Source organism: Hippocampus zosterae, chromosome 21, assembly GCF_025434085.1.
Source record: "Hippocampus zosterae strain Florida chromosome 21, ASM2543408v3, whole genome shotgun sequence".
NCBI classification, from domain to species: domain Eukaryota; kingdom Metazoa; phylum Chordata; class Actinopteri; order Syngnathiformes; family Syngnathidae; genus Hippocampus; species Hippocampus zosterae.
The window spans coordinates 3,225,510-3,237,651 of NC_067471.1; the positions used below are offsets into that span (position 1 = coordinate 3,225,510).

Here is a 12,142-nt window from a genome sequence, read left to right on the forward strand (position 1 = left end):
GATGCAAAATGCTCTGAGGGATTTGTGAGAAAAGGATATGATTGCATTTATGTCCCATCAAGCCGCTTGCTAGATCCAGGGGAATGCCTAATATACGTCTGTATTTGGTCACCAGCTTACATCTGTCTGCTTATGGATTTATGAGTTCAAAAAAAAAAACTATTTTGTTCAAAAAAAAAAAAAGGCCTCTCAACAGAGCCAGTGACTAATAACTAAAAGCGACAGGGATGGCAGTCTCACACGCGCTCAAACACACACACACAAAGTGACAACCGCGCGCAACAAAGGCGACCAAATCTGACACATTTTCTCTGACAGGAGGATAACATTCTCCCACCCCTCAAGCCTAGCATATATTATCCCGTATACCCCATACATGACCCCCTCCCCGGCCTCCCAACACACGTCACTTTTCAGATATTTGTTCTGAAGTGTGAATAAGGGAAATGATGCAAAAAAAAAAAAGAATTTCATCATTCCAATATGTGTCTGCCGCAATTCCAAAAGTTATTAATGAAGCACAATTCAATTTCGGTATTAAAAATCACTTTATTTTCATGATAATGAATTGGGGGTAAAGCGCTATTTCATCTTATAGCAAAACAGCCGCACGCTGACATTCATATCGTCCCAGGAATGACTTCAGATAACCTCACCAGAGCCTAGACCTAAACCCGATTGAAAATCCATCAAAGGTGACGCTTGGGGTGATGTACACTGAAAAGAAATTTAGATTGTGACGAATAGACCGCGCTGGGATTGCATTCATGCATTCGGCGCCATAACCTTGTAAATCTGTCGCCGCTCGGCCCATTCGAAAAGTAGACGGTTTATTATCGCCAGCTTGCAACATGGAAGTGATGTCATGGGCCTGTCTGCTCCACGACAACGCTCATTGTTCCAGCTGCCGACGCGGGACTTCCTGTTTCTGATAGTAAAACCCCTGAGGGGGAGGGGCAGGGAGGTGTGTTAGGGCTTGTTGTTAAACTTCCAGTTCACCGCAAACAAATATTACGGATTGCAGCACACGTCTTCATAAGTGCGGCCTTTAATTTTAACATTAACTTCTTTCAGTACTAGCCAATTCTGGACAAAGTCCGAAAAGACGTTTAAAAACGTCTTTGGGAGTGAATGAGTGAACATGACATATAACTTGTATTGCTCAATTTTTTTTTAAAGCTACTTGAACAGCTGAACTTTATTTGGGCTTAATGAGAGACACTTGATGTTGTGGAAAGTGTGTGAATATGATTGATTCATTCTGCACCCAGCCACGAGAAGGTGTGCGTACTTATGCAATTTCAAAAACACTTTTTTTTTCCCCTCATTGAGTTGCAGAGGTTAAAGGTCATGTTAGTAGTGGGGAAATTTATGAAATGATTGATTTTGTTTTCTTTTTTTTTAAATATAAATATCCCCCAAAACAACAAGCATTTGTGATTTGTACATTTTTTTATGTGCATTGTGCGTCGTAAACATCCAAGCAATTTCACTTTTCAAAACTTCAGCCCGCCACGATGCCTTGTTGGAAGACCAATTGACAAACGGTGATGTATTTCTCGGTTTACTATTTATGAAGCATGTGATTGTTTTCTTTTGGGGTTTTTTTGGTCAGTCATTATCGTGAATACGACATCAACCAATTGACTAAAATGAACGTAATGGCGTAATTTCTGCAAGATAAACCAAAATCATCAAACACTTTCCCCAATGCGAGAATTCAGCGCCGCAGTTTTCATGTGTGAGATTTTTTTTCAAAGTGTCGCCCGCGAAATTACAGCTACAATCAATGCTGATAATACGTTCACTTCCTATATCGCCTCCCTCCTTTGCTTCTCAAAGGTAATGGTCACAATTTGCTGCTTTCACTCTCACCCGAGGGGCTCTTTCTTACTCATTTGGAAAATGCGAAAGATTTTTTTTTTGTCTTTCGCCGCAACACTGAAAGCCTTTTGACCCAGCAAGTGAGGTTTTGTTGACAGATTGATGCTTTCACACTGACATTAGCTTGAATCGTCGACGTTCAGAGGCCACGGGCGCCCCCGTGGAACAAATGCCCTTCAATCCCCCCCCCCCCACACACACACACACACACGTACACACCCACCTCCCCCAAATAATCCCCTTGTGCCACTGTTAGTGTGGGGTTCTTCTCAGAGCTGCGCGGAAAACGTCGACCTATTATTTGCCCTTCCGTCACCATGTCTGCCTCTTTGCTAATCATTATATTTAGCAAAGTGGCGCTTTCACCTTTTGATAGGTGCTGTTGTGGATGATGCGGATGAATACAAAAAAAAAAAAAACGGGGAAAAAATAACATGATAAGGTGGTGACACCGATGCAAACCTTTGCAGCGGTAAAAAGAGCCCGACACGCTCATGCAAAGAGGAGGAAACACTTTTTGAAACACTGGGAAAATTTCAATGTCGTGAGAGAACACAGTGCAATGTGACGTTGGACCTGAAATTCAATTACGTTTTTATTCATGTTCATAAATCGTAAACTCAAACTTTTGGAATAAACTGTACTTGTCAGCGTCGTTTTAATGCATAATTTAACTTCAGTATTTTAGTTACAAAATGTGCCGGTAGGTGCGTGTATTTTGGTGCGATATGTGCTTGGTTAGTTAATTTAAAACCATCCCTCAAAGTTGAATTTTATGAAGATGAACCCTTTGAGGGACATTGGTCACTACAGTGGACAGTTAATCATGTTATCAGGTTACAGGGTGCATGAAAGGGTTGAGTTTGTTTTGAGGTGATCATGTCACTCATATTTATCGATTTATTCATCATGCTCCGATTAAAATAAGTCACCAGTTGCTTATAAGTTACGCAGTACTTTAAATATTTTTTTGTTGTCATTTTATTCTATTCTGAGTACAATTTTTAGGCTATGATGCCTTCCTCCGCTTTTATGTTGTGAAGCAGATAGCCAGCGTCGCACTTTTTGTACCGTTCATTTATTTCAAACATTTCTACCTCTCTGTGTCGATGGAACTCGGGTGGACCAAACAAATCGAAGAACAACGTAAAGCTATGAGTTGCGCGTGACCGCTTAGCAAGGAGCTGATTGGCTGACACCAAGAACATGGCGGACACACGATAAAAATCAACTCACGATTTTTATTTCTCTATTTTTTAATATCAAATGGAGTTCCAAACGTTTTTATCGCTCATTTATTTCAAACATTTATACCTCTCCATCGATGGAACTTGGGTAGACAAAACAAATTGAAGAACGCCGTAAGGCGATGAGTTGCACGTGACCGCTTAGCAAGGAGCCGATTGGCTGACGCCAAGAACATGGCGGACACACGATAAAATCAACTAACGATTTTGATATCTTTATTTTTTTAATCTCTAAAGGAGTTTATATCAGAAAATAACTTAAGTTTCTATCCACACAATTCCACCAATGTGTCACGAAAGTGCAAGCCAGAAGTGCAATAGCATTGGCGTTTTGGAATGTTTGGATTCTGGTAAGGGCAACAGGGTAATGTTGTCTTTACTACAAACATGAGGTATTGTCGAACCCCACTCGCACCGGGTCACTGCAGAGGGGAGTTCAGAGGGTCCAAAAGCTGCCCCCCTTTTTTTTTTGCCTAAGCACACACACACACACACACATAGACATCGCCTTGTCAAAGGATCCTTTATCCACTGTTTGTTTGTTTGTTTGTTTGTTTGTCCCCCCCCCCGGAGAAAAATAAACTATTGTTTCCTTAACTGGTGATTAAAACGATGGGGACGGGCAGCAAGGTAAGACCACAATATGCATTAATGTCCATAATTTTTCTATTCATTCAAAAGCAAAAAGTGGGCGTTTGTACAGGTTCGATGCGAACGAGCACACATAAACGAACATTCATAAGACACAGGCAAAGGCAAACACATATGCACGGTGTTACAATCGGGTCATTTATGTCTCACTCTGCACCCCGCGTTGATACTTTGGGCAGCAGGCTAACGGCTGTGTTGTTTCAGTGAGCGGGAGAAGTTATGCACTTTACATTCATACGTCAGGGGGGAAAAAAAACACATGTTCAAGTGCATGGTGTGTGCACCCATTCTGTGGTTAGAAAAATACCGCTTGTTGCTAGCACTGAAGAAACCTTGTCATATAACGGGCGGTGGATAAGATTTAACTGTGGACACATTGTGATCAAGCCTTAACCTTTTGAGGGACAGTGGACAGCTTATCATGATAGCAGGTTACAGGGTGCATGGAAGGGTTAAAATAGCATCTGCGTGGGTCCATGTGTGTGTGTGTGAATGTTACTCAATTCACGCCTGTGCTCCCCACGGGGACACAAAACCAGCTGAGAGTAAAGGTGCCAGTAACCCCGCTCTAAATCACTTTTTTTTTACATTGTGTAAACCTGACATTCTCTTCATTTTCCATTTGACCAGTGCCATAGCAGCCTCTGACCCCAGGATGACTTGTGTTCCTCAAGTTTAGTATGTACGCCGTCACCGTTCTTTTTTTTTTTTCCTAACATTTAACATGTTCATTTTTTGTGCTATTTTGGGTCACTTTAGGAAAAAAAAGTCATCAGACTTCAGGGTGAAAGCATTCCATTTGATTTTTGTTGGTCAAATTTGACCCGAACAGTGTGTAAAGGTAAAATATGGTTCACTATGATAACATATTTCAACAAGGTGAGCCAATAAGAATGAAAGTGGGCTAACTCCACTTTTGTTACGCACTTTCGTCAATGGCCGAGTTATGATGAGCACATCATAGATTAAACTTTTTTTTTGCATTAACCTTTTCATGCGCCCTGTAACCCGATAACATGATCAGCTGTCCACTGTAGTAACCGCTATCCCTGAAAGGGTTAAACATACCAAATTTGATACTGTATATACATTCTTAAATCATAGACAAATCAATATCGCTGATATGTGAGAGCTTATTGAATGTGCATTTTACATCAAATTGATCAGACAGATATGTGGGTCATGCTATGTCCCATTTTATTCGACGGGACAGGCAGAAGTTGTTCATCGGCCAGTTGGCTGCCTTGCTTCCTGTCTAAGCTGGCACGTTGCTGAGGTGGTCAGCATGCAATGGGTTACTCGGTGTGTGCGTGTGCGTGTGTGTGTGTGTGAGTCACTCCCACCTGCAGGGAGACAGCGTGGTGCCAGCTGCCAGGCCTGGAGAGCATTAGTCAGAACTAACATCTCTGCCTTTTGATACACTTGTACACAAATATTCGGCATACCACTGAATAATTCATAAATGGCGGTGTGTTTACCCACCTGAGACCACAGTGCAAAACACTAAGCCGTTTAAAGGAGCAAGACAAATTGAGGGCACTGAGGACTCCATCTTCTTTGTGATATGATGGGTGCTCTATAAAATTGAGGAATGTTTTGTAGCTAAAATGATTATTTTCCATGTTTTTACACATTTCAGCATTTTTTGAGAACCTCATCTCCGAATATCCTGCCGCATCTGCCCTGTCGGTTTTAAACATCAAAAGTGGCTCTTGAGCATGAAACTTTGTTCACCCACCCTCTTGCCTAAAATGGAGTGAATGCGAGAAAAATAAGAGTCTGTCTTCATGTGTGTGTGACAGCGGCGCTTCTCCATTACAACCCTGATGAGAACTAAAACAGCTTTTTACCACAAAGCAAATCAGGCTTTGGGGCTGAAGCTGTGTGAGTGACACTGATCTCTCTGTGAGTGTGTGCGCCCGCGCGTCTGATCTCCATCCATCCATCGAACCGTCCATCCATTTACTCTAAGCTCTTAAGCAGCGCTGCTGTTAAAAAGTCTCCTAAAACTCTAAGCCAAGAGAGATAACATGAGCGGGGAGGATAACGTTGATGTCATGTCAGGCGCACACAACCGCCGCCCAGTGTTCCTCTCGTGTTAACAAAACCCATCACACCACTGTCTCTCTCTCTGTCTCTGTGAAGGCATGCGTTAATCTTCTTTTAATCACCAGCTCTTATTTACCCCCCCAACCCCCAAAAAATAATTTTTCATTAATGCATCCGAGAATGGAGGACAGTAAGATGGTGATCACGGTGATGATGATTTGGTGATTAAATGATGGCATCAATGTGTTGTGGATTAACACGGGCATGGAAATAGATTAGTTCTGCGTTGGGTTTCCATCATGAGTGGCAGGACTCCAAAGGTGCACGCCACTTTCTCTTTTTAGGGAGGCTGCAGGTTTGTTTGCTGCTAGCGCCATCCTCTGGTAAACACAGACATGGCGATTAAAAGCGGTCATACAGAGTCACTATTAAATTGAAGGCTATTCCTGAATTTAAATTTCAAATAATACACACACAAAATACAGAAGCAAGCCCTCGTTATGTAAATGGTAGTCACCCTGAGATAAAATGTTAGTGGTCATGTGAAGATGACACCTAAATACCATTCAAAATACCAAATAGCTCTCAAAATTCCATCTTACTTGTGATGAAAACATTTCATTGTATCACACATATCATAAATTCTAGCAGTGATGAATCTGAAGTTGTGTCTCTTAAAATGCATGGAAGAGAAAAACAAGCAAGCTACACGACTAAGCAGAAATGACATAGTCATGCTAATTGCTAATCTGACCATTGAAGGCATATCCTCGCTTCTGCTTTTTTTTTTGTCGTCATCACTGCAATGTTGAGTGTAAATCTCATACAAATGCAACCTTGTTACTTGTATTACCACAAACCGCACTAATACGTTTTTTATTTCAATTATGTAGCTAATTTTCTTGTTGACTTGTGAGAATAGCAGCTAACATGGCTAGCCGTAAGCAAAAACTCAAACATTAGCTCTTATTTGCTACCCCGTTATTGTAATTAGAAGAACACTAACACCAAATTTGTATTCAAATCAAATATAACTTGAATTGTCAAGGATTTGTTCGATAATATTTTTGATATACTTGACATGTATTGAAGATGCCTGAGTCGTACAGATCAGTACTACTATACCAACGCAATATCATGTAAAAAGTGTACCTTTTGCTTTTGCCCACAACATGTTACTCCTGAGACAAAACTGTGCGCTTGTACTTTTGTGCTAGTTAACACCAAGCACTTCAACTTAGCACTAATAGCACACAGACATAAACCAGTGCAGTTTTCCCCCACTAGGAACATGTAGTTGTGCTGCTACAATCATGTCAAAGGAATGTCATGCAGTCGTGGAAAAAAATTGCAGTCGTTCCACTTGACTAATGTGCCCTTGTCTTTCTATAGTGTGCTGAAGCCTGAATTGTTTGAGGTCCAGGTCTGGATTTTGTCAATTTTTATGGTCGACATCCTTATCTTGTTCTCCACTTCCTACGTCTCCGGCTTTGAATGCGTGTGGCTTTAAATGGTAAGTTCCAGCCTGGTGAGTGACAATGTGTGAAACCCAGTGATGCATGTCGTCACACAGTAGTACGCAAAGTGTAAATTAGTAAACAAAAAAAGCATTCTTACTAAGAATGTCATTCTGCTAATTACACCCAAGCTGTTGTACAAATGTGCTAATCTTAGGGCAAAAAAAAAAGTACATGGACCTTAAAATGAGTCTCAAAAATATCAAGTCAATGCTCAAAGGGAAGCAAAGGGTAAAGAAAAGGCAAATAGGAGACAAACAGGCCCGAGAAGAGGAAACGAAGACAACGACGACGACACAAAGTGGCGCCGAGTTCATTAATTAGACTTTCAAATTGGACTAACTCAAGATGACAGCGTAGTTCTTGTCAAATCACATCAAGCCCCCTCCGGCCAGAGGGAGGAAGGGAGCGAGGAAAGGGCGGCCGCACATGCTCAGAGCCAAACATCGCTCTTTGGAGCTGTATGGGTGCCATCTTTCCTCTCGCTCTTCTTCCTGTTCCTTCTCCCTGGCTCTCTCACTCGCTCCTTTGCCTCAAATTACACCCCGACGCCTCCCTTGTGCCCTTGCGTGAATGTCACAGATGCCTTAACAAGAAGTGACAGGGCATCGTCACAAGGTTTGGGGGACAAATGGGGGTTCTTGGGGTTTTTTTTTTTTAAATCATAAACACGAGAGACAGAACGACATCGATTTACATGAAGCAAACTGCGATGCTCAAAATGAAGTGCTTGGTTTTATCATGCAACAACTGCCTCATCTCATGCGGGGGTGTGCAAACTTTTGTGCTCAGGGGCCATGTTTGATTTGGAACTTTAAAATAGGCCAGGTAAAATATTATATATATATGTGTGATCTCAGTGGCGGATGCTTGTCTGTCAAGGAGGGGAAGCTCAATTTCGGCCGACATCATAAAATGTGTCCGTCCCTTTATACGTGAATTCTACTCTCCGTTCCTTTTCAAAAAAAATTAGAAGTTTGCCTTCACCATAAGATCGGTGATTGGCTCATTTCGCTGTCAATCAAAAAAAAAAAATATATATATATATATATAAATATATATATTCATTCATCTTCCGAGCCGCTTGATCCTCACTAGGGTCGCGGTGGGTGCTGGAGCCTATCCCAGCTGTCTTCGGGCAGTAGTCGGGGTCCACCCTGAATCGGTTGCCAGCCAATCACAGGGCACACAGAGACGAACAACCATCCACGCTCATGCTCACAACTAGGGACAATTTAGAGTGTTCAATCAGCCTGCCACGCATGTTTTGGAATGTGGGAGGAAACCGGAGCACCCGGAGAAAACCCACGCAGGCCCGGGGAGAACATGCAAACTCCACACAGGGAGGTCGGAGCTGGCCGAACCCGGCACCTCTGCACTATGAAGCCGACGTGCTAACCACTGGACTACCGGGCCGCCCTATACAGTATATATATATTATTCAGATATATATTACTCAATTACTCAAATATATATATATATTACTCAGAGAATGTCTCAGACAATGGGGAACAGAAGATGAGGTGCTGGAAGAGGGACCATCATGGGAGGACAAGCCCCTACACGGGATGTACCACCGGACCATAACTGAAGTGGCTGATCTCAAGAAGTCCTATCAGTGGCTAGAGAGGGCTGGCCTGAAGGACAGCACAGAGGCACTCATCCTGGCTGCTCAGGAGCAGGCCTTGAGCACCAGAGCCATCGAGGCCCAGATATACCACACCAGACAAGACCCAAGGTGTAGGTTGTGCAAAGAGGCACCTGAGACGATCCAACACATAACTGCAGGGTGTAAGATGCTGGCAGGGAAAGCCTACATGGAACGCCATAACCAGGTGGCTGGCATAGTCTACCGAAACATCTGTGCGGAGTATGGACTGGAAACCCCAAGGTCAAAATGGGAAACACCTCCGAAGGTGGTGGAGAATGACAGAGCGAAGATCCTGTGGGACTTCCAGATCCAGACTGACAAGATGGTAATGGCGAACCAACCAGATATCGTGATCATAGATAAAGGGCAGAGGAAAGCCGTTGTAGTGGATGTAGCGGTCCCAAGTGATGGAAACATCAGGAAGAAGGAACATGAGAAACTCGAGAAATACCAAGGGCTCAGAGAGGAGCTGGAGAGAGCCTGGAAGGTAAAGGTGACAGTCGTGCCTGTGGTGGTCGGAGCACTCGGGGCAGTGACCCCCAAACTAGATGAGTGGTTGCAACAGATCCCGGGAACAACATCGGACATCTCAGTCCAGAAATGTGCAGTGCTGGGAACAGCAAGGATACTGCGCAGAACCCTCAAGCTTCCTGGCCTCTGGTAGAGGACCCGAGCTGAATGAGGGACGGACACCACCCGAGGGGTGAGATGAGGATTTTTTTTTATATATATACACACACACACAGTAAGTGGCCTGCCATTGGCTTCAAGTGTGGTTTTCCACATCCTCATCGAGTTCGCAACGAAGGCTCTTAGGGTCCTGTTCACCTTATACAACTCTAAGCATTCAGTGATCCATGTATGTGGCATCGAGTCATAGGCTTTCTTGTCATCAATCCAGGCTGTGCACAGGTTGGTACGTCGGGACCTGCAGTCTTGTGCGACTGTTCTGTCAACCAGGAGATGATGATTGGCTCCTCTGGTATCTCTACCAATGCCCTTCTGTGCTTCGCTCATGTATTGATCCATGTGTCCACTTATCTTAGCCGCAATGATGCCTGACATGAGCTTCCATGTTGTGGAGAGACAGGTTATTGGCCGATAGTTGGATGGGGCTGCACCCTTCGAGGGATCCTTCGTGATCAGGATCGTTCGCCCTTCGGTTAGCCATTCTGGGTTAGTCCCATCCCTCAGCAGCTGGTTCATTTGTACTGCTAGGCGCTCATGGAGTGCTGTGAGTTTCTTTAGCCAGTAGGTGTGGACCATGTCCGGGCCTGGTGCTGTCCAGTTCTTCATATCGGAGACTCTTTTCTGTCTGTCTGCCACTGTTATGGTAACTGGGTTCTGTTCAGGGAGGTTGCTGTTCTCCTCTCTCAGGGTCACCAGCCATTGTGCACTGCTGTTATGTGCAACCTCCTTCTCCCATATGCCTTTCCAGTACCTTTCAGTTTCCTGTCTTGGGTATATGTATATGTATATGTATATGTATATGTATATGTATATGTATATGTATATGCATATGTATATGTATATGTATATGTATATGTATATGTATATGTATATGTATATGTACATGTATATATTGGGGGGGATGAAATAAATATTTTATTTCTGAAATTTATTTCTGGTCAATTTAGCTAAAATTAATTAACCAATAATTTAAAATGTATATACACTTCTTTATTTTAGTACTATTTTTATTTTATTTTTAACAGTTGCTCAGCGTTTGATTGAACATTTCATTTTGAATGCGGTACAAAACAACAACAAAAAAAGATGACTGTCACGTCCCGGGGTTGCCAGCAGGGGGCGGCCTTTCTGCCCGCCGTTTACACACCTGTCACCCATTAGGGAGTAATTGCTCAGTCTTAATTTGGACGCTCTGGCAGTCTACTCACTGCCGGAGAATTCCACACCGTGCCAAAATTTCTCGCCCAATTCCTACTTGCATTTATTCATTGCCTCTTAGCCTTGTGGCTGTTATTACGCGTCGTTGTTCCTCTTGCGAGTGAACTTGTATTCATTGTTCTAATCTGACCCTCCTTGCAATCTTTTTCCGCAAACGTTTTCAGTTGTCCTTTTATTTTATCCCTGGTCCCTATTTTGACCAGCGCTTTTTGTTATTCTCCCTGTCGGGTTATTTTGTGTTCGTTATTAAAGACCCCTTTTGTTATCTGACAAAATCTCTTTTTGTGTCTGCTATTTCGGGGATCCACTTCCTTATTTTGTTGTGCACGGAGCGATCATTCTATCTCTTCGGGCACAACGTGACAACGACAATAGAAATATCTCAAACCAAAAAGTTGCATATTGCTACTCCGAAAAGGAAATGGGAAGAAGTTGAAACAAACCTAATCCTACTTTTTCAACAAATGAATCAATAGACTAATCATTGAGTAAATTGTGGGAGAAATGTGAGCTGACCCGAGTGGGCGAACTCCACTTGGTTCATTTTATGTTGAGTGCAGGCAAGTGCGGCATAACAACTCGGTAAAATCATGAAGCAGGTCCGATGCTATAAACACACACACAAAAAGGAAGTCATGTTGTTGGAGGAATGTAATTCATGAAGCATTATTGCACGAGATAACAGCCAACTTTTTTTCATTCAAGCACTTTGGACATTTTTTAATTTATTTATTTATTTGAACTCGATCACTCCCAAAGACGTTTTTAAACGTCTTTTCAGACTTGGTCTTGGCTGGTACTGAATGAGTTAAACGTTCATCCTGGTCACTGCACACATTCCAGGCTTCACGGTGATGGTTACACCAGGAATGTCCAGTCACTGGGCGTGCGTCCAAACTGTAAGACAAATTAAGTCAAAAAAATTGGCGAGATGATACTTTCCCCCTTCCTCCAGGGTCCAAACAAAACTCCAGTCACTAAGCAATAAAGTTCCCCTAGCCCAGTGCCTCTTAATTGCGAACAAATCACAAATTAGGAAGAAAAAAAAATGAAATTAAACACCCTTGAGCAAATCTGCCAACTCGGCCACCGAGGCGACACAACAGAGAGAAGAAATAATAACAATCACAACAAAATGTTCCCCCAATCCGTGACAGCTGCGGAGACAAATCCAATTATTTGCCTCTCATTCTGCAAATTTGTTCTAATGGTCCAAGTGAGAAAGTAAATAAACG

The 12,142-nt window shown here is 42.8% G+C and overlaps 1 protein-coding gene and 1 long non-coding RNA gene across 2 annotated transcripts in view; one reads left to right on the forward strand and one right to left on the reverse strand.

Moving 5' to 3' along the window:
• The window catches only part of LOC127593911 (uncharacterized), a 14,368-nt gene continuing 2,226 nt past the window's right edge, over positions 1-12,142 (forward strand). The window contains exons 1-2 of the long non-coding RNA XR_007960544.1: positions 1-3,761; positions 7,224-7,344. This is a non-coding gene — a long non-coding RNA (uncharacterized LOC127593911). The remainder of the gene's footprint in view (positions 3,762-7,223; positions 7,345-12,142) is intronic.
• bcat1 (branched chain amino-acid transaminase 1, cytosolic) overlaps positions 11,617-12,142 on the reverse strand; it is an 8,860-nt gene continuing 8,334 nt past the window's right edge. The window contains exon 11 of the mRNA XM_052055657.1: positions 11,617-11,804. Coding sequence (XP_051911617.1) covers positions 11,766-11,804 — 39 coding nt within the window. The 3' untranslated portion in view covers positions 11,617-11,765. The remainder of the gene's footprint in view (positions 11,805-12,142) is intronic.